Genomic DNA, 21,842 nt, shown 5'->3' on the forward strand with positions numbered 1-21,842 from the left:
GTCTGTAGTTAAAACATCTGACATCGCAATGTCCAGCATTACACTGTCCAGTGTCACAGTCTGATCTCACAGTATCTAGTGATAATGTCCAGAGTGACAGTGTTGTAACCAGAGTGACAGTGTCAAGCATTGGAGATTCCGGACTGACAGTGTCATACAGGGAGTGGCAATGTCCAGAGTTATTGTGCCAGAGGTACGGTATCCGGCGTGACAGTGTCATACAGGGAGTGACAATGTCCACAGTTATTGGGCCTGGAGGTACGGTGTCCAGAGTGACACAGGAAAATGAAGCTGAACCAAAACCAGCCTCCCGATAACTGGATTTGCAACACAGTGACATTCAACCATTCAATGACCCTCAAAATCGTTCAATTGTTCCTTACCAGAATTTACAAATAACAGATCTTGGATATCAAGTTTATAAATTAATAAATTGTTAATTTCTGTTTATGTCACTTTAGCAGAACACAGACGATCATAAACCCATGCACTCCTCCAATTCGCACAGCAGCAGACAATTAAGAGATAAACTTGTTTAAAATTTTAATTTGCCAGTTGATAACAGTTTCAATGATAAATAGTAGGCCATCATGAAATCCTTTGATGCTGGGTTGTATTACAGGCACAAGAACTGTACACCATGTTTGAACTTAAAGTCACCAGTCAATGCGAACAAATTCTGCAGACCTGTGGAGATTAACACTCATTCCCGAAGACTCACATTTGACCTTTTAACCAGTTAACATCTGGGGAAATAACTAGACAAAGTCAAACCAAAACGAAGACCAGACCAGTCCAGCAACTTCCAAAGAAGCACTTCCTCCAAGCCCAAAATCCAGTCAGAGCGAGATCACTCATGGTTTTTGCTTTCTTTCTCACCATTCTCTGTGGTTACCTGCCTGGCAGCATTCCTCTTACTGACTGACCCATTCAATATCCATCCAGCTGTCAGTACCTGAGCAGAACTACATCTCGGTGCTGAAACGTCTGCTGTGTTCAGAGAGCAGTAATTCACCTGCATTATCTTTCCTGGCCAGATCCTAACAGCAAACATCAGTATTTTGTCTCTCCAGTTTTTTTTTAAGAAGAACTAGCCACTGTTCAAACTTCAATTCTCAATTTGGACTCACAGTTCCTAACCAAAATGAGAAAAATAAAAAAATAGTGATGGTCACAACACTGGTCTTGCAGTGTCCAGCTGTACAGTGCCCACTCGTGCAGTGTTCCAGTAATGCAGTGTCCACTCGTGCAGTGTTCCAGTAATGCAGTGTCCACTCGTGCAGTGTTCCAGAAATGCAGTGCTCACTCGTGCAGTGTTCCAGTAATGCAGTGCCCACTCGTGCAGTGTTCCAGTAATGCAGTGTCCACTCGTGCAGTGTTCCAGAAATGCAGTGCTCACTCGTGCAGTGTTCCAGTAATGCAGTGCCCACTCGTGCAGTGTTCCAGTAATGCAGTGCCCACTCGTGCAGTGTTGAGTATTATTGGTGGATGTGTCCCTGTGAGACTGGGCACAAATAACCCCATCGACCTGTGGCCAACCACTTCAACTCCCCCTCCCACTCCACAATGACACTTCCTGCACCACCAAATCCAAGCTATCTGATGACTGGAGGAAGAACACCTCATCTTCTGCCTTGGGACCCTCAACCACATGGCATCAACATTGACATTACTAGTTTCCAAATCTCTCCTCTCCCCCCACCTCATCCCAGATCCAACCCTCCAAGTCAGCTCTCCCCTCTTGACCTGTCCATCTTCCTTCCTAACTATATGTTCGACCTTCCCCACTGACCAATCACAATCACCCCCCCAGCTGGATTTACCGAGCACCTTTTCAGCTACTTCCCCAAAAGCCCCACCCTCACTCCATTTATCTCTCAATCCCCTTATTCCCCCACAATCCTGATGAAGGGCTTATACCTGAAACATCGGTTCTCCTGCTCCTTGGATGCTGCCTGATCTGCTGTACTTTTCCAGCACCACACATTTTGACTCTCACAGTAACTAATGTTACAGTGCTAAGTCTCACAGTGCCCAGTGTTACAGTGGATAGTATTAAGGTATCCAATCTCCACAGTGCCCAACACTATAGTGCCCAGCCTCATACTGTCTAGTGTTACAGTGGCCATGTTACAGCATGCAGTCTCACTGTGCCTGGCCTCCACAGCAGCCAGTGTTATAGTATACAGTCTCACAGTGCCCAGTTTCACAGTGCCCAGTCTCTCAGTGTTTCCGATGTCTCACCCACCACCCCTACCACCATCACTGAGGTTTACTCTGTCCCAACCTCCAACCCAGCCCCAGTTTTACCAAGTGTCCTGTTTCGGAGATATTCCTCCATGCACTGTACTGCCGTGTTGTCCATGTTGGGGTCAAACATTTTTGCAAAGAAACATCTCTGACGGACCACCCACTGTAGATCTCCTGCCCCATACACACAAACCAAGTGGCGATACCTTCCTGTGCAGGGAGGGTATAGGGCACCCCTCTCAATGTCACCAGCCTCAAAGGACCACTTTACTGCCTGGCCAAGTGTCCTGGTGGCCCCTTGGGTGTATGGGATGGAGCCGGGTAGATTGGGCATTCTGTGCAGGGTAGTCCACACATGCTCGTCCGGGCTGTAGGTATCCTCCGACCACTTGAGGAAGGCCTGGATCTCGGCACTGTCAAACACATGGCCGACAAACTCTCTGGAGTCCATGAAGTAGGCGCTGCCCACGAAGATGGAGGTGCTGATGTTTGGCTGGTCTTTCAGTTGCGCCGTCAAGACAACTTGGTCGAGGATATCATGGTGGTATTGCCAACGTTTCTAAAAGGCAAGCACAAGAGAGAGTGAGAGAGACGAGAAAGTAGAAATGATAGCTTTTCAACTTCGCCTATGGCTTTTTCCCTCCCCAACTCCTCTGCACTCTCCTCGCCCCCAGCTCCAGCAAGATCCATGCACACTCCTTCTCTCAGTTACTCACCTTACAGTGGAGAACAAGGCCATTCAGCCCCTCAGGCCTTTCTCACTCCTATTGCCTAGTGCTAGTCACCTGCCTATTTCCCCATATCCCTGCCTCCCAAACCATCTCCCAATGCTCATTCGCTGAGCAAACATAAAACTCATCCTCAAACACTCCCAGTGCATCTGGCTCCAAAAATATACTTCAAGCTGTGCCCTCTGGTCATAAAGGTTGAGAGCACCAGAAAAATAGATCCTTCAGCCCATCATGTCTGCGCTGGCAAAACAGGCTCCTTGCTACTCCAGTCTCATTTTCCACCACTGGGAACATTGCCTTTCATGCCTCACCAGTGCAATGGAGACACTTTCCTGTGGTCATCAACTCCTGGAATGGAACTTGAACACAGAGCTTTTGCCTTAGAGAGAAGAACATGGTGTGCAGGGATATAGTTCTTTTAAAGTTGCATTGCAGATAGACAGGGTGGTGAAGTAGGTATTTGATACCTTTACCTTCATTGGTCAGTGCATTGAGTATAGGAGTTGGGATGTAATGTTGCAGCTGTAACAGAGATGGATAGAGCTCTGAAAGATAGTGGAATCAAGGGTTATGGGGATAAGGCAGGAACAGGATACTGATTGTGGATGATTAGCCATGATCATAATGAATGGTGGTGCTGGCTCGAAGGGCCGAATGGCCTACTCCTGCACCTATTGTCTATAAGTAGGAGTATCTTTGACTATCTCTGATATGCCTTTGCCATTAACAAGTGTGATCTATTGTCTGTAGAGGACATTGGTGAGGCCACTTTTAAAGTACTGCATACAATTCTGGTCGCCCTTCGAAAGAAAGGATGTTGTTAAACTTGAGAGGGTGCAGAAAAGATTTACCAGGATGTAGCTGAGATTGGAGGGTTTGAGCTACAGTAAGAGGTTGAATAGGCTGGGGCTATTTTCCCTGGAGTGTCGGATGCTGAGGGGTATCCTTACAGAAGTTCATAAAATCAGGAGGAGCATGGATAGATGTTGAAATGATCAGCCGGATGATAGTACACTTCACACAGCTTCCTTTATCACATACATGCAAGAAGACTCAACCAGCCGGGTCAAAATAATAAGGAAAGCAAGGAGCTCTGCTCAGTCACTCAAACCACTATCATGGCTTTCAACCTGAAGTGCACACAGCACAGTGTAGACAATCTGCCACCAAGGAACTCAAAAACAGCACATGCTTACACATGTTCTCAAAATGTTGCGCCTTATAAAAAGTAGAAAGTTGCATTTACAATAGATTAGATTAGATTACTTACAGAGTGGAAACAGGCCCTTCGGCCCAACAAGTCCATACCGCCCCGCCAAAGCGCAACCCACCCATACCCCTACATTTACCCCTTACCTAACACTACGGGCAATTTAGCATGGCCAATTCACCTAACCTGCACATTTTTGGACTGTGGGAGGAAACCGGAGCACCCAGAGGAAACCCACGCAGACACGGGGGGAACGTGCAAACTCCACACAGTCAGTCGCCTGAGGCGGGAATTGAACCCGGGTCTCTGGCGCTGTGAGGCAGCAGTGCTAACCACTGTGCCACCATGCCGCCCACAAAATAAATATATTTTATATTTATTGTGTTGTGGTCTCACAATGAGGCACTGGATTTGACCTGGTGAAAGAACCTGTCCCCCTCTCATAAATTTCAGGTACAAACACAGCATAGTGCCCAACTTATGCAAAATATTAATTCAAGGCATAGGCTCGATAATGTGGAAATACAAATTCAACACGTCACACATCAGATAACTCGAAGTGAGCCCACGGCCAGTATTAACCACAAAGGCCAAAGTCACTGGTGTGGTATTCCTGATGAAGGACTTTTGCCCGAAACGTCGATTTTGCCTGTCCTCGGATTTTGCCTGTCCTCGGATGCTGCCTGAATTGCTGTGCTCTTCCAGCACCACTAATCCAGCCGGGTCAAAGTCCACCCTTGCCTGGAGAGTCTGAAACAGGCAGTTGCAATCACACTTTTACACACAAATCAGCGTTCCCTTTTCACGAATTACATTTTGATTTCAAGCCTTATCAACACAACTGATCAATCAGATCCTGATCTAGGTACATGATGTTTAGCATTAGATCATTGACCTTAAACTTCTACAACACCTGTTGAGTGTTGTTTCGGTCTTCCTGCCTTCTCACTTAACTGGAGCCAGTTTCAGTAAGCTAGCTAGCTTGCATACATGCTTGGCTGCACTTTTCTGTTGCTGCTCAGAATTGTTTAGCTGACCTCCTTTTCTGTTCTTGCCCCATTTTGATTCCTTCCACGTTGGCTGTATAGCCAAAGGTCTTTTCCCAAGGGTGGGGGAGTCCAAAACTAAAAGCATAGGTTTAAGGTGAGAGGGGAAAGACCTGAGGGGTTACGTTTTCACGCAGTGGGTGATGTGTGCCTGGAATGAGCTACCAAGAGGTGGTGGAGGCGGCTGGTACAATGACAATATTTAAAAGGCATCTAGATGTGGACATGAATAGGAATAGGTTAGAGAGATATGTGCCAAAGGCTGGCAAATGAGACTAGGTCAGATTGGGATGACTGGTCAGCGCAGACAGATTGAATTGAAGGCTCTGTTCCATACTGTATGATGCTATGACTCCATGCTCTCTGGTTATTGAGGTTTAGAGCACCAAAATAATAAGTTGCCCTTCAGCCCATAGTGTCTGCATTGGTCAAAAAGACAAGCTCCGAGCTATTCTCATCCCATTTTGTAGCACTTGGCCCATACTCTTGAGTGTCTCACAATAGCAATGAAGACACCTTCCTATGGTCATCAGCTCCTGGAGTAGGACTTGAATCCAAAGCTCCTCCCTCAGAGTGAAGGACACCACACATTAGATTCTCTACAGTATGGAAACAGGCCATTTGGCCCAACAAGTCCACACCAATCCTCTGAAGAGCAACCCATCCACACCCATTACCCTACCCGATATTTACCCCTGACTAATGCACCCGAACACTATGGGCAATTTAGCACGACAAATCTACCTGGCCTGCACATCTTTGTGGATTGTGGCAGGAAACCAGAGCACCCCAAGGAAACCCACGCAGACATGGGGAGAATGTGCAAACTCCACACAGACAGTCGCCCAAGTCTGGAATCGAACCCGGGTCTTTGGCGCTGTGAGGCAACAGTGCTAACCACTGAGCCACCGTGCCACTCCTTCTGCAAGACACAAGACACTTTATTCACATTGTGTCGAAAGATATCTTTTATCCTCGGTCCTTGTGGCATCATGCATGGGAGATATGGATCCTTGGTTACCAAGGGGAGGATAGATTATCGATGGTATGCAGGAATGTAGATTGTGGAACAGGATCAAAAGGGCCAATGGTCTACTCTTGTTCCTTGTATGTATGGGAGCAGATTTTTTTTTATTCAATTTACATCGGAACTTGCCATCATCTCATACAAATGTAGTTTAGGCTTCATATGCGTTTCAATTCCTCAGATCTCCCTACCAGGCCTCTAACCCAAAATCTTACATCTGCATTCCATTGCAGTTGTACAATCGGTGAACAGTGAAGTATATTTCCTTGTCTTCATTACCGAGTGCTCACCCATTGAATAAACCTCACCCCAATCTCCTTTGTTCCAATGGGAGCATCTTTCCAACTGAGCCATCCAACTTAAACCCTGGCACCATTCTGCGAAATCTCCTCCCTGTCCTGAGGGCCCTCACATCGTTTTATTGTCACCGGAAATGACCACAACAATCCAACTGGGGCTAAACCAATTCGACATGCAGCATAACTCAACCATTTATTGGCATCAATGCCTCTATTTATGAAGCCTTCTGCTTTTCTACCCTCTTATGGCCTCTCCCACCTTCTAATGTTGATGAATGTTTATCGCCAGATCCCTCTAATCTTGCGCACTCTTTACGATTGTGCCATTACATTTCTATTACCTCTCCACATCCTTCTCCCAAAACATATCACCTTACACTCTTCTGTATTCCCCTCTGACTGGATGCTGTCTGTTCATTGTGGTGACTCTGGACAATTCACATCATCCTCACCATTTGCCAATCCTCCAGGTTTATCATTGCCCCGAATATGGGCATTTTGCCACATACTCCAAGATTGATATCACTGACATATTGAATAAAAGCAGTCGTCTATTTAGGGCTGAGATGCGGAAACATTTAACTTACAGGACAGTGAAGTTATGGAATTCTGTACCACAGAAAGCTGTGGAATTTGAGTCATTGAATATATCCAAGAATGCGATTAACAAATATTTAGGTTTCAAAAGCATCAAAGGCATGGGGAGAAAGTGGTAGTATGGCATTGAGATAGAGGGTTAGACAGGATCATATAGTATGGTGGGCCTCATGGAGGGCCAAATCATCTTCTCCTGCTCCGGGTCTTGATGTTTATATGTCCCAGCTGTGTGGATCATTCCCATCTACCAACCTACCAACGTCTCGTCCAAAACAAGATCCATGAATCAGGGCTTGTATTGTCAATTTTGTTGTCCAGCCATTTTTATCTAGTGCCTAGTGAAACACTTCATTGAATCCAGTTCAGACAACATTCTCTGCATTCAAATTCTCAGCTACTTCATCAATGCATGATACGAGGTTAGAGACTTACTTTTGAAAACCTGCACTGGCTTCGCTTCATTACTTTGATCTAAGGCAGGTTGGTGCGAATTGTAGCCATAATACCAGCATGAATGACAAGTGCATGATATAAAGTAAACTAGGATCCATGCGGTGTGAGCCTTGGAGACACAGGTTCAAGTCACTTCTGCTCCAGAGTTGTGCGATAACGTCTTTGAACAGTTTCATCAGTAAATGTAAGATCATTAACAAGTCGGGACAGGAGTCGGCCATTTGGTCCCTCAAGCCAGCTTCACTAGGATCGTGGCTGATTCAACATTCCTCAAGTCCATGTTCTTGCCCTATCCCCGTAACGCTTAATTCCCCAACTGAACAAGAATCTATCCATCTGAGCCTTAAATATATACAAGGACAGCTCTCTGTGGCAAGGAATTCCAAAGATTCACAACCTTCTGAGAGAGGAAATTCCACCTCATCTCAGTCTTAAACTGGTGCCCCTTTATTCTGAGACAATACCCCCCTGGTCCTGGACTCTCCCATGAGGAGAAACATCCTTTCAGCATTTACCCAGTCAAGCCCCTTAATCCTGTCCATTTCAATGAGGTCACCTCTCAGGGCGGCACGATGGCACAGTGGTTAGCACTGCTGCCTCGCAGCGCCAGAGACCCGGGTTCAATTCCCGCCTCAGGCGACTGACTGTGTGGAGTTTGCACGTTCTCCCCGTGTCTGCGTGGGTTTCCTCCGGGTGCTCCGGTTTCCTCCCACAGTCACAAAGATGTGCAGGGCAGGTGAATTGGCCATGCTAAATTGCCCATAGTGTTAGGTAAGGGGTAAATGTAGGGGTATGGGTGGGTTACGCTTCGGCGGGTCGGTGTGGACTTGTTGGGCCGAAGGGCCTGTTTCCAAACTGTAAAGTAATCTAATCTAATCTTCTAAACTCCAGTGAGTAGAATCCTGTTTAGCCTTTTGTTTTTAAGACAATCCCTCCATAATGGGGGCCATCCCACTGAACATTCTCTTAACTTCCTCCAATGAAACAACATGTTTTCTTAAATAAGGTGACCAGAAGTGCTCACAGCACTCCAGATGTGCTCTCACAAGCACCTTGCGCAGTTGCAGTAAGACTTCCTGACTTTTATACTCCAACCCCCCTTCAAATAAGGGCAAACATTCCACTTCAGTTCTGAAGAAAGGTCACCAGACTCAAAACATTGACTCTGTTTCCTCTCCACGAATGCTACCCGACCTGCTGAGTCTCTCCAGATATTTCTGTTTTCATCCAATATTCCATTAGTCTTCCCAATTACCTGCTGCCCCCCTGTGCAAGCTTTCCATGTTTCATTCACTAGTTCCCCCAAGTCCCTTTGTGTTGCAGCTTTCTGAAGCTTTCTCCATTTAAATAGTATTCTATTCTTTTGATTTCCCTTCCAAATGAACAACTTCACATTTTCCCACATTGCACTCCATTTGCCAACATTTTTGCCAACTTAACCTATCAATATCTGTCTGTAAAGCACATAAGACAACATTTTTTACTGTAACTCGATTATACATGACAGTAATATATCAGCAAGGTTTGAGAAGGTTTGTAGCTCAGGTTGAGGTTCTAGATGTAGCTTTGCTCGCTGAGCTGGAAGGTTCACTGAAGATGTTGCCTCGTATGGTGACAAAACATCTGAAAATGAACCTTCCAGCTCAACGAGCAAACCTACATCCAGAGTAATATTTCGAATCAACCTCAGAGTACAATGGGATCTTGATCAGATGGGCTAATAGGCCGAGGAGTGCCAGATGGAGTTTAATGTCGATAAATGTGAGGCGCTACATTTTGGTTTGGCGAAGCAGGGCAGGAATAATACACTTCATGGTAAAGTCTGGGGAGTGATGATGAAACAAGAGATCTTGGAATGCAGATTCATAGTTTCTTGAAAATGGAGTCGCAGATAGACAGGGTAGTGAAGAAGGTGTTTGCTACGCTTGCCATTATTGGTCAGTGCATTGTGTGTAGGAGTTGGGAGGTCATGCTGTGGCTGAACAGGACATTGGTTTGGCAATTTCTGGAATACAGCATGCAATTCTGGTCTCCCTGCTATAGGAAAGAGGTTGTGAAATTTGAAAAGGTTCAGAAAAGATTTACAAGGATGTTGCCAGAGTTGAGTGTGGAAATGCAGGAGATTGGTACTCGATGTGGAATAATTACAGACACGATGGGCTGAAGGACATCCTTCTGCAAGAATTCTTTAATTCTGTGACTGGCGCAGAGGGAGATTAACTTCAAGGTTCATGTTATCAGGAGGGAGACCAAAGCCCTTTCCTTAGCTGAGAGGTCAGAAAACTCTCTACTCTTTACATGAACTAAGGCATAACCTGTCTCCACCAATATCATAGCAAAAGTCAGCCATTCGTCCCTTCCAGTCTGCTCCACCATTCAAGGTCACTGCTCTTCTGGTTGCAATTTCAATTCCACATTTCTATCGGTTGCCCCGGGGTCCTTATCTTTTTTTTAAAAAAAGGTCACCTTACTCACCCTTTCATAACTTCATCAACTCAGCCTTCACAACTTTGTACAGAAGAGATTTACACAGTGCAACAGCCCTCTCAGGGGAAAATAATTCTGCAAGGCATTGGTGAGGTCACTTTTGGAGTATTGGGTAAATTTGTGATCGCCCTGCTGTTGGAAGGGTGTTGTTAAATTGCAAAGGATGCAGAATAGATTTACAAAGATGTTGCCAGGACTGCAGGGTTTTAGTTATAAGGAGAGGCTAGATTGGCTAGGACCTTTCTCACTGGAGTATTGGAGGGTGAAGGGTGACCATATAGAGGTTTATAAAATTGTGGGGGAAATCAATAAAAGTGAATAGCCCCAGGATGGGGAGGCCAAACCCAGAGGGCATAGGTTTAAGGTGAGACCTGAGGGTGGTACAAATACGGAGCAATTTGCCAAAAAGAATTGTTGTAGTGGATACAATCACAAGATTTAACAGACGACATAAATAGGACAAGTTTAAAGGGATATGGACCAAATACAGGACAATGGGACTAGTTCCAATTAGGATACCTGGTTGGCATGGATGAGTTGGACAAAAGGGTATGTTTCGGTGCTGTAGGACTCTGACAATATCTTATTCTACAGAACATCTTGTCAAACCTACAAGAGAAAGCAATGTCCCATCAACAACCTTATCATGTCCCCTCAGAGAAATTCATACATTTCAAAAAGATCTCTCAGATTTCCAAACTTAAATGTGTAAAAGCCAATTTGTTCAACCTTCCTTCATAAGATAAACCCTTCATTCCCAGGAAAAAGGCAGGTGAAACTTGCTGTCAATGTAATTATTTTAAATGAGAGAAAATGTACAGACTGATTCTGATGTGGTCTCATCAAGGCCTTGTATGGCACTCTCTCCATCCCTCAAACCTGGAAATGGACTCTACATTTTGAAGAAAAATGTCTGTGCTAATGGACTCTGGACTAGAAAGGACTTTGTTTGTTGGTAATTAACTGTCATATGGTTTGTTGGGTTTATCACTTGCACTGGAGGCGAAAGTGAGGACTACAGATTCTGGAGATCAGAGCTGAAAATGTGTTGCTGGAAAAGCGCAGCAGGTCAGGCAGCATCCAAGGAGCAGGAGAATCGACGTTTCGGGCATGAGCCCTTCTTCAGGAATCTGCACTGTCTTGTATGTCCCTGGGTCTGGCAGGTCTTACTGTGAGCTGGGAGGCTCATGGGTCCTCCTGAAAGCTGTCACCCCGAAAGCCGAAGGGTGGGTAGGCCATCCTGTGAACCTGAAGGTTGGTAGGCTGTCCCGAAAGCCAGAGGATGGGTAGGCCACCCTGATGACAGTCTCCCCGAGAGCTAGATGGTGGCCAGACCGTTCTGAGCACTGTCATCCTGAAAAGGGGTAATCGGGATGGGCTGTCCTAGAGGTGGTCGAAAGCTGTGTCAGAGCAGCCGAGAGCCAGAAAGTGCGTAGGGGCGGGCTGAGATCCAGAAGGCTTGTGGGCTGCTCTGCACGCTGTCGTCCCAGGGAAGGGGACAGGCTGTCCTAGAGGTGGCCGAAAGGTGTGCCAGGATAGCCACTGGCCAGATGGCGCATCGGGGTGGGTGAGAGCCCAATGGTACGCAGGGGCAGACCGAGAGCCAGAAGGTGGGTGGCCGTCCTCAGCGCTGTCACTCCACGTGGCCACTGGGGTGGGCAGACCTAGAGGTGGTCGAAAGGTATGTCAGGGCGGACCGAGAGCCAGAAGGTGCGTAGGGGCGGGCTGCCTTAGAGTGGTCGGAAGGTGGGAGGGACGGGGGCTTGCTGGGTCTGTATTGTCTGCACTTTTTAATGTAACAAGATTGTCTTATGCATAAATGTCATTGTTGCTGTCCTTCCATATTTGAAACTGGGATTTGTGGTTTGTCCTCAATTCCCTGTAAACTGGTTGAACAGTAGGGCTTGAGGCCTAGCTTTGCTGCTCCTCTCTCGTACAATTGCTGTTGTATACAGCTGTAAATGTTAACTGTTGTGCTGTAAACTCTTTTTTGTACTTGTTTAATAAAATTAAAAAAAACAGGGGAATGCTCCTCTCCCTTGTAAAATTGCTATCTCTTGTATACAGTTGTAAATGTTAACTGTTTTTGTAAACTATTTTGTAACTGTTTAATAAAATTTATAAACAGGAGATTCAGCGGTCTTCTCAATTTAGGGGACTGACTCTGTGCTGGCTGGGTCACAGTCAGTGTGTTACTGTTGGTTTCTGCTTGTTTTTTGTGTGGGGGAAACCTGATTCCTGAACTGGCTGAATTATTTAGCCAGTTTGTTAACTGGCATTCCTTTAGGGAGGACTGATTGTTAAACTCCTGATGTACATAATGTGTTTCAGGTGTAACTCAGTTCTCATTAGGGGATAGTTGTTTCACTGACTGGTTACAGTCTGTGTGTTATTCTTTTCTTCACTTTTGAGAAAAGGACAATGTTAATTTTGTGGTAGGCCTTAGCCCTTGGACTCTAGTTTTCTTTGTTTTTTGTATGTGTCCTCACTGTTTGGACTGAGTCCTTGTGGAAGACATACATTTTACCAGAGGAGCTGTTCCTGTGGGGAGGCCTAGCCCTGAGACTGGACCTCCTGAAGATTGAACACCTGTGTGTGTGCTGGGAGGTGAGCACTTGCTGTATCCTGGAGTTTGGGAGAAGACCTTCCCTTCAGGGGTGGATCAAAACCCCTGTGAGTTAACCACCTTTACAATGTACTGTGTTCCTGTGAGTGGGCCTGGCTCTCCAAGGGTGTGCCAGGACTCCATGGAGACTGAACACCTGTGTGCTGTGGGGTGTGCATTTGCTGTCTTTGGGAGTGGACTCTGCCCTTGGTTGTAGACCCTGTTTTTAGCAGTGGACTCTTTCTGACAACACCTGTCGTAAACTGGAGTGGACTCTTTTTTTTGAAGACTCTATATTTGGACTCTGTGTACCAGAAAGGACTCTATTCACAATTAACTCTGTCGTGTTTCTTGTTGGGCTTATCACCTGCACTGTCTTGTGTGTCCCTGGGTCTGGCAGGCCTTACTGTGAGCTGGGACGTTCATGGGTCGTCCTGAAAGCTGTCACCCTGAGAACAAGAGGGTGAGTAGGCCACCCTGATGCCAGTTGCCCCTAGAGCCAGTAGGTGGTTAGGCCATTCTGAGCGCTGTCGTCCTGAGAAGGAGTAATCTGGATGGGCTGTCCTACAGGTGGTCGAAAGGTGTGTCAGGGCGGACCGAGAGCCAGAAGGTGCGTAGGGGCAGGCTGCCTTCGAGCGACCAGAAGGTGGGAGGGATTGGGGTGGGGGGGAGGCTTGCTGGTTTATTGGAGGTCTGTATTGTATGCACTGTTTCTTACACAAGTGGACTGTCTTATATGTATGTCTGTCATTGTTACTGTTTGTCATGATTGAAACTGGGATTTGATGTTTGTCCTCATTTCCCTGAAAACCAGTTGAATGTCAGGGTTTGGGGCTTGGCTTTGTCATTCCCCTCCCTTGTAAAATTGCTGTTTCTCTGTACACAGCTGTAAATGTAATTGTTTGTTTGTATAAACTGTGAATTGTTTAATAAAAAATATAAATAAACAGGACTGTCTGTTTCCTTTCTTCCTGGTGATGGAATATAAATTGTGAGGAGCAATTATAAATGTTGTCTGCAAAAATCACAAAGCTGAATCATGAAAGAGGAAGGGGAGTGTAGGTTAAGCTAGATATGCTTGTACAAACAGTTATAAGCATCTGTTTCCCGCTTCTGCAAAAACAAAAACCACAATCAAGAGGTCATAAGGCTCAGTGTGGACGAAGAATGAGAGGAAATGTTGCTTTAGCAAGCAAGGAAGCAGATGGCAGTGATGGAGGATATATGCTAACAATAGACCACAGAGGGATGTGGTGAAATGGCCAAGCAAATCCTGTACCGTTACGCACAAGGCCAGCTAAGGCAAGAGATAAACAAGAGGAATGGGTGCTGGGTTTAGAGTAGTGGGAGGAGGGAAAGAGAAATGAATTGTATCAAGGTTTTGTACTGTGTGCCTATCTTGTAGACACCACTCTTGCAAGAGTATATCAGATGATACTGCTGCAGCAGATCTTGTCTTGGACTGAAATTATGAAGTGAGTGGGTTCTATTTCCCACATAAATTAAGATTTACACACTTGTTATTTTTCACTGCATCTGACACCTACACATGATATGGGTACTTGGGAAAAATAAGCATGACTGCTGTCGGGTGGTAGTGGAAGAAAAATAAACAGGCATGTCAAGAGATCTGCTCACTGAGAGCTGGCTCGAGGGAAGCTGGATCAGCATATGAAGGACTCTTCAACCCTCTTGAGAGGAGACTGACTTCGAAACAGCCTCAGTGTGTCTTATGTGCTGCTGTTGGTGTCTTCCTACTGAGGAGTTTATTTTTAATTTTTTTTTATAGTTTGTTGTGATTTGTTTTCTGGGGTTTCTTTCTGCTTATTTCTGTTAATTTGAAGCTATGCTCAGCTGCACAGGCAGCTACTACCACCACTGCTGCTACAGTCTGGGCCTGCTCCTGCTACTGAAGCCTGGACCTCGCCTGCACCCCTGCTGCTGCTGCCTGGGCCTACCTACACCTGGGGACGACTTCGACTGCTACTCCTGAGGCTGCTTCTGAAAAAAAAATAAACAGGACGATCAGATGTTCTGTTCACTCTGAGCTGGCTCTGAGGAAGCTGGATCCATATCAAGGACTCCATGTGAAAACAAAAGGGTGAGTTGATGACTGGATAATGGCCTCTGTGAAGTTATTCCTGATGTTGGGGTTTCCTGCTCCTCAGATGCTGCCTGACGTGCTGTGCTTTTCCAACACTGCTCTAATCTTAACTGTAATCTCCAGCATCTGCAGTACCCACTTACAGTCATAGAGATGTAAAGCATGGAAACAGATCCTTCAGTCCAACCTGTCCAGGCCGACCAGATATCCCAACCCAATCTAGTTCCACCTGCCAGCACCCGGCCCATATCCCTCCAAACCCTTCCTATTCATATACCCATCCAAATGCCTCTTAAATGTTGCAATTGTACCAGCCTCCACCACATCCTCTGGCAGCTAATTCCATACACGGACCACCCTCTGCGTGAAAATGTTGCTCCTCAGGTCTCTTTTCCCTCTCACCCGAAAACTATGCCCTCTAGTTCTGGATTCCCCGACCCCAGGGAAAAGACTTTGTCTATTTATCCTAACCATGCCCCTCATAATTTTGTAAACCTCTATAAGGTCACCCCTCAGCTTCTGACGCTTCAGGGAAAACAGCCTCAGCCTGTTCAGCCTCTCCCTATAGCTCAAATCCTCCAACCCTGGCAACATCCTTGTAAATCATTTTGGAATCCTTTCAAGTTTCACAACACCTTTCCAATAGGAAGGAGACTAGAATTGCACGCAATATTACAACAGGGCCTAACCAATGTCCTGTACAGTCGCAACATGACCTCCCAACTCCTGTACTCCATACTCTGATCAATAAAGGAGCATATACCAAACACTGCCTTCACTATCCTATCTACTTGCAACTCTGCTTCAAGGAGCTATGAACCTGCACTCCAAGGTCTCCTTGTTCAGCAACACTCCCGAGGACCTTACCATTAAGTGTATAAGTCCTGCTAAGATTTGCTTTCCCAAAATGCAGCACCTCCCATTTATCTGAATTAAACTCCATCTGCCATGTCTCAGCCCATTGGCCCATCTGGACCAGATCCTGTTGTAATCTGAGGTAACCCTCTTCGCTGTCCACTACACCTTCAATTTTGGTGTCATCTGCAAACTTACTAACTGTATCTCTTATGCTCGCACCCAAATCATTTATGTAAATGACAAAAAGTAGAGGGCCCAGCACTGATCCTTATGGCACTCGACTGGTCACAGGCCTCCAGTCTGAAAAACAACCCTCCACCACCACCCTTTGTCTTCTACCTTTTGAGCCAGTTCTGTATTCAAATGGCTAACTCTCCCTGCATTCCATGAGATCTAACCTTGCTGATCAGTCTCCCATGGGGAACCTTATTGAATACCTTACTGAAGTCCATATAGATGATATCTACTGCTCTGCCCTCATCAATCCTCTTTGTTACTTCTTCAAAAAACTCAATCAAGTTTGTGAGACTATTTCACTATCAACCTAAGAACAATCCTTTACATGCTCTGAACGAAACTTACATTCTTCTGTTCACTCTTAACTTTTAAGGGGTATCCATGGGCACCCGCATGGGCCCAACTATGCCTGCCTCTACATCCATCGGCACCATTCCCCACCTTTTCCTCCACTACATTGATGACTGGATTGGCACTACCTCGTATATGCATGAGGTGGTTGAAAAGTTCATTAATTCTACCAACACCTTCCAACCTGACCTCAAATTCACCCAGACAATCTCGGACACCTCCTTCCCCTTCCTGGACCTCTCCATCTCTGGCAACCGACTAACCTCGGACATCTACTACAAATCCACCAACTCCCATAGCTACCTGAAATACACCTCCTCCCACCCTGCCCCTGTAAAAACACTATCCCTTATTCCCAATTTCTCTGCCTCTGCTGCATCTGTTCCCAGGAGGACCAATTCCACCACAGAACATCCCAGATGGCGTCCTACCTCAAAAACTACAATTTCCTTCCACATGGTTGACAATGCCCTCCAGTGCATCTGCTCCATTTCCTGTACCTTCACCCTTGAACCACACCCCTCCCAACGCAACAGGGACAGAACCCCTTGGTCCTCACCTTCTACCCCACCAACATCCGGATACATTGCATTATTCTCCACCACTTTCTGCCACTTACAAACAGACTGCACCATTAGGGACATATTTCCCTCTCCACTCCATCTGCAACTCCCTTGTCAGATTCACACCCCTCACCAACCCACCCTCCCATCCTGGCACCTTCCCTGGCCTCTGAAAGAAGTGCAAAGCCTGCACCCACACCTCCCCCCTCACCTCCGTCCAAGGCTCCAAAGGATCCTTCCACATCTGACAGAAATATACTTGTACCTCCACCAATGTCATCTACTGCATCCATTGCACCCGATGTGGTCTCCTCTACATCGAGGAGACAGAACTCTGACTTGTGGATTGTTTCAGAGAACATCTCTGGAACACCCACACCCACCAACCAACCCTACCGCCCCGTGGCTGAACACTATAACTCCCCCTCCCACCAAGGGCATGCAGGTCCTGGGCCTCCTCCATCACCAAACCCTTACAGCTGACGTCTGGATATTCCACCTTGGAACCCTGCAACCAGGTGGATCAATGTCGATTTCACTAGTTTCCTCATTTCCCCACCCCAACTTATCGCAGTCCCAAGCCTCCAACTCAGCACCACCCTCCTGACCAGTCCATCTTCCTTCCCACCTGTCCACTCCAGCTTCCACAACCTCCTCTCTTCCCCCCCCCCCCCCCCGCCCCCGCATACCTTCATCTATCTATCACATTCCCAGCTACCTTCCACCCCCAGCCCCACACCCATCCCACTTATCTCTCACCCCCCTGGTCCACAAGCCTCATTCCTGATGAAGGGCTTATGTCCAAAACATTGATTCTTCTGCTCTTCAGATATTGCCTGACCCGCTGTGCTTTTCCAGTGCCACACTCTTGTCTCTGATCTCCAGCATCTGTAGTCCTCACTTTCTCCTACACTCTTAACCTACCTACATTCCTGTATATTCTCCTAATCAGTCTATATCCCTCCTTATCCCTATCCCAGGCCCAGCCCTCTCTTTCTACCCCAAACCTTTCACCTGACCATCTTCCTTTCCACCCATCTGCTCCACCCCACGCACTGTCCAATTCTGCAGCCCCTTCCTCTCCCCGGGTTCTGATGAAAGTTCCGACCTGAAACGTCAATTGCTCTTCTACTCTGTTTTCAGCTCAACTCTCCAACTCCTCTACATTCCTTTGTACATTCTGAACCTCCCTCCATGCAATTGAACTGTTTTAACAACCCTGTCTCTCTTTGTACAGGCAGGAGTGAAGGACTGGAGGGGAGAGAGAGAGAGAGAGATGATGGAGGGAGGGAGGGAGGATGGAAAACACTTAGATGAAGAGAGGTCCAGCAGACAGGAAGGCGGTTACCTTTTTGAACCCTGGTGCAGGATCCGACTCAATCACGTTGGAGCCGTTCAGAGCTCTGAGGCTGCGGACTATCTCCCGGTTGGTCTTCAGGGGGAAGTCTTGCCCACACACATTGATGAAGTACCTCCAGGGGACAGGGCTCTCCAGCAGCTCCTTCATGCAGTTGAGATCTGCCTGAACTCTGCTCCAGCCAGCATAGGTGACCCACTCCAGCTTGGCTGTGACAAAGACATTGTGAAAACACGAAGCGATGGCCCGAACGGCCGCATGAAATTGACTCGGGGATTTGCGGTCCACGTGGATACAGTAGACGTTCTGTGGGGCGTAAATGCTCCGTAGAAGCCTCTCGAACATCTCAATGCTCTGGTGGATGACCATGGAGTAAGCCAAGGGGAAGTGTTCCTCCTCAGGGCTCAGGGGGACAGTGATATACTTGCGGCCCCTCACAAACAATCTGCAATTTCGGGTCATGTTCAGATAATCTCCCTCAGTGACGGCTTGGTGCTTGAGGAGACAGTAATGGAGTTGAGGAGGGCCCTTTCCACCTCCTGCCTGTCCCCCTGGCTGATCTGCCAGCAGGTGGAGTTCTCCTCGACCAGCAGAGGGTGTTCCTGCATTGGACTGGCGCCTGGTTTCACCAGCCTGAGGGTCAGCCGGCCCCCACCTCTATGGACCAGCAGCCATTGGCACAACAAGACCACACTGAGCACACACAGCGCTGATCTGAGGCACGACCAGCGGGTGCACCGCTGGCTCAGCTTGGGCATGGCACTTTCTCATCCACATCCCGCCCTCAGACCCCACCCCTCCAACCGTAACAAGGACAGAATGCCCCTGGTGCTCATCTTCCACCCTACAAAACTTCGCATAAACCAAATCATCCGCCGACATTTCCGCCACCTCCAAACAGACCCCACCACCAGGGATATATTTCCCTCCCCACCCCTTTCCGCCTTCCGCAAAGACCGTTTCCTCCGTGACTACCTGGTCAGGTCCACGCCTCCCCTACGACCCACCCTCCCATCCTGGCACTTTCCCCTGCCACCGCAGGAACTGTGAAGCCTGTGCCCACACCTCCTCCCTCACCTCTATCCAAGGCCATAAAGGAGCCTTCCACATCCATCAAAGTTTTACCTGCACATCCACTAATATCATTTATTGTATCCGTTGCTCCCGATGCGGTCTCTTCTACATTGGGGAGACTGGGCACCTCCTAGCAGAGCGCTTTAGGGAACATCTCCGAGACACCCGCACCAATCAACCACACCGCCCTGTGGCCCAACATTTCAACTCCCCCTCCCACTCTGCCGAGGACATGGAGGGCCTGGGCTTCCTTCACCGCCGCTCCCTCACCACCAGACGCCTGGAGGAAGAACGCCTCATCTTCCGCCTCGGAACACTTCAACCCCAGGGCATCAATGTGGACTTCAACAGCTTCATCATTTCCCCTTCCCCCACCTCATCCTAGTTTCAAACTTCCAGCTCAGCACTGTCCCCGTGACTTGTCCAGACTTGTCCGACCTGCCTAGCTCCTTTTCTACCTATCCACTCCACCCTCTCCTCCCTGACCTCTCATCTTCATATCCTCTTCCACTCACCCATTGTACTCTATGCTACTCTCTCCCCACCCACACCCTCCCCTAACTTATCTCTTCACGCTTCAGGCTCACTGCCTTTATTCCTGATGAAGGCTTTTGCCCGAAATGTCAATTTCGCTGCTCGTTGGATGCTGCCTGAACTACTGTGCTCTTCCAGCACCACTGATCCACTTTCCAGAGGGCAGTGTCCCCAGCCTATAGGCGATAGGCAAATGCAGAATGGATGCTCTCTGTGCTGGGCAGCACTGCCTCCACCAGGCCGTGGGGATGGAGTGACTGCAATTTGCTGGAGAGGTCGCAGCAGCCAGTCCCCTCCTTGTTAGACTCTTGTCTTCCCTTTTCCCCAAGATTCAACGAATGATTCTGACTTTCACTCCCTCTCCCCCCGGAACTGCTCTCCCTCTGGAATTCCTCTCTCACTTTAACACCTCTCCCTCTCTCTGTGACCCCTTTGTAACCCCTCTCCCTCTATAACCCCTCTCCCTTTGTAATCCCTCTCCTCCACTAACTCATCCCTCTCCCTCAGTAACTCCTCTCTCTTTCCTCCTCTCTCTGTCCCTCTGTAACTCCTCTCTCTCTCTCTCTCACTAACTCCTCTCTTTCTCTGTCCCTCAGTAACTCCTCTCCTCCCTCTCCCTCTGTAACTCTCTCTCTCTCGGTAACTCCTCTCTGTCTCTCTCGGTAACTCCTCCCGCCCTCCTCTGGTTGAAACCCAGCCAATGTTCCGTTGTTTCTCTGTCGGAGTCCGGGCTCCTCTCGCTCCTGTCTGCCTGCCTGACTACAGGCGTTTCCTTCCCTGGTCTCTGCTTCTCTCCGGCCGTTCCTGGACCGGTGTTGCCCGGGTGAAGTAAACGAGAGGATCGCGATGGTGTGCAGTCTGGATCGGAGAACCTACAACCATAGAGACACAGAGCCAGCCAAGTCCTATTGGACCCACGCCCCAGCCTGAGCTGGGATGCTCTTTCAGGAAGGAACCTGCCATCGAGCCCACAACAATGTGGGAGGGGTAACCCTTGGATGAAGAGAGACCAGGAGACGGGAAGGTGGTTACCTGTTTGTATTGTGACTCTTAACTGCCGTTGGGCTATTTGGGATGGCCAATAAACACTGGCCTGGCTAACGGTGCCCCCCACCCCATGAACTTATTTGAAAAAAAGTGGCAATAGTAAATCAAATTAAATCAAACTTCACCACCCGTCATCTCTCTCTCTCTCTGATGCGAAATTGGAATTATGGTGATTTGACCGTTCAAAATAAAGCAGTGAACCTGAGCACAGCAAGTTGATATGAATCCAAAAAAAAAAATTCCCCTGCCAAGAGTGACTCAGAGGTTAGCATTGCTGGAGCACAGTGCCAGGGGACCAGAGTTTGATTCCAGCCTTGGGTGGCTGTGTGGAGTTTTGCATGTTGTCTGCTTGGGTACTCTTCGGGTGCTCTGATTTCAAAGATGTTCAAGTTAGGTGGATTGGCCATGCTGAATTGCCCATAATGTCCAGGGATGTGCAGGCGGTGTGGGTTACCATAGCCACACACACAGCAGAACACTCCTGCAGGTTTAGGCAATGCTCAATCTAATGCAACATCCTGGTGGATCTCCTTTGCCGCCCCCTCCAGTACAATCACATCCTTCCTATAATGCGGTGACCAGAACTGCACACAGTATTCCAGCTGTGGTCTCACCAAAATCCTGTAAAGCTCCAACATGACACCTCCCTGCTCATGTATTCAGTGGCTTTGACCCTTCCTAATTCCCTTACCTGTCTATCCTGCTGCCTTCACGGATGGCTGGACACACAAACCAGGATCTGTCTAATCTTCTGTGCTTGCCAGGGTCCTCCTATTTAACGTGTACTCCCTTGCCATGTTAGTCCTCCAGAAATGCATGTCACAGAAATTTGGGCATTCAGTAGCACAGAATGGAGAAAAAAAATGACTGGCATCAAGAGCTGGCATCTTTTAAGCATTGTAACTGTGCCCACATACATTACTTCATCTGGAAGTTTATTCCATCACAAACCTCTCTGGGGAAAAAAGAGTTGCTCCTCAATCTTTAAATCTTTTTCCTCTGACCTTACAAA

The 21,842-nt window shown here is 47.5% G+C and overlaps 1 protein-coding gene across 1 annotated transcript; it reads right to left on the minus strand.

Moving 5' to 3' along the window:
- Positions 1-2,272: 2,272 nt before the first annotated feature.
- LOC148146046 (beta-1,3-galactosyl-O-glycosyl-glycoprotein beta-1,6-N-acetylglucosaminyltransferase 3-like) lies at positions 2,273-18,667 on the minus strand. The gene is made up of 2 exons (XM_087999241.1): positions 18,167-18,667; positions 2,273-2,809 (listed from the first exon to the last, which is right to left on the minus strand). Exons 1-2 carry the CDS (start codon positions 18,635-18,637, stop codon positions 2,273-2,275), a joined length of 1,008 nt encoding a protein of 335 aa, XP_087855367.1. The 5' UTR covers positions 18,638-18,667.
- Positions 18,668-21,842: the final 3,175 nt, after the last annotated feature.

Source organism: Chiloscyllium plagiosum, unplaced genomic scaffold (genome assembly GCF_037043375.1).
Source record: "Chiloscyllium plagiosum isolate Xiang-an unplaced genomic scaffold, Cpla_swu_hap1 HiC_scaffold_22, whole genome shotgun sequence".
Taxonomy (NCBI): Eukaryota; Metazoa; Chordata; class Chondrichthyes; order Orectolobiformes; family Hemiscylliidae; genus Chiloscyllium; species Chiloscyllium plagiosum.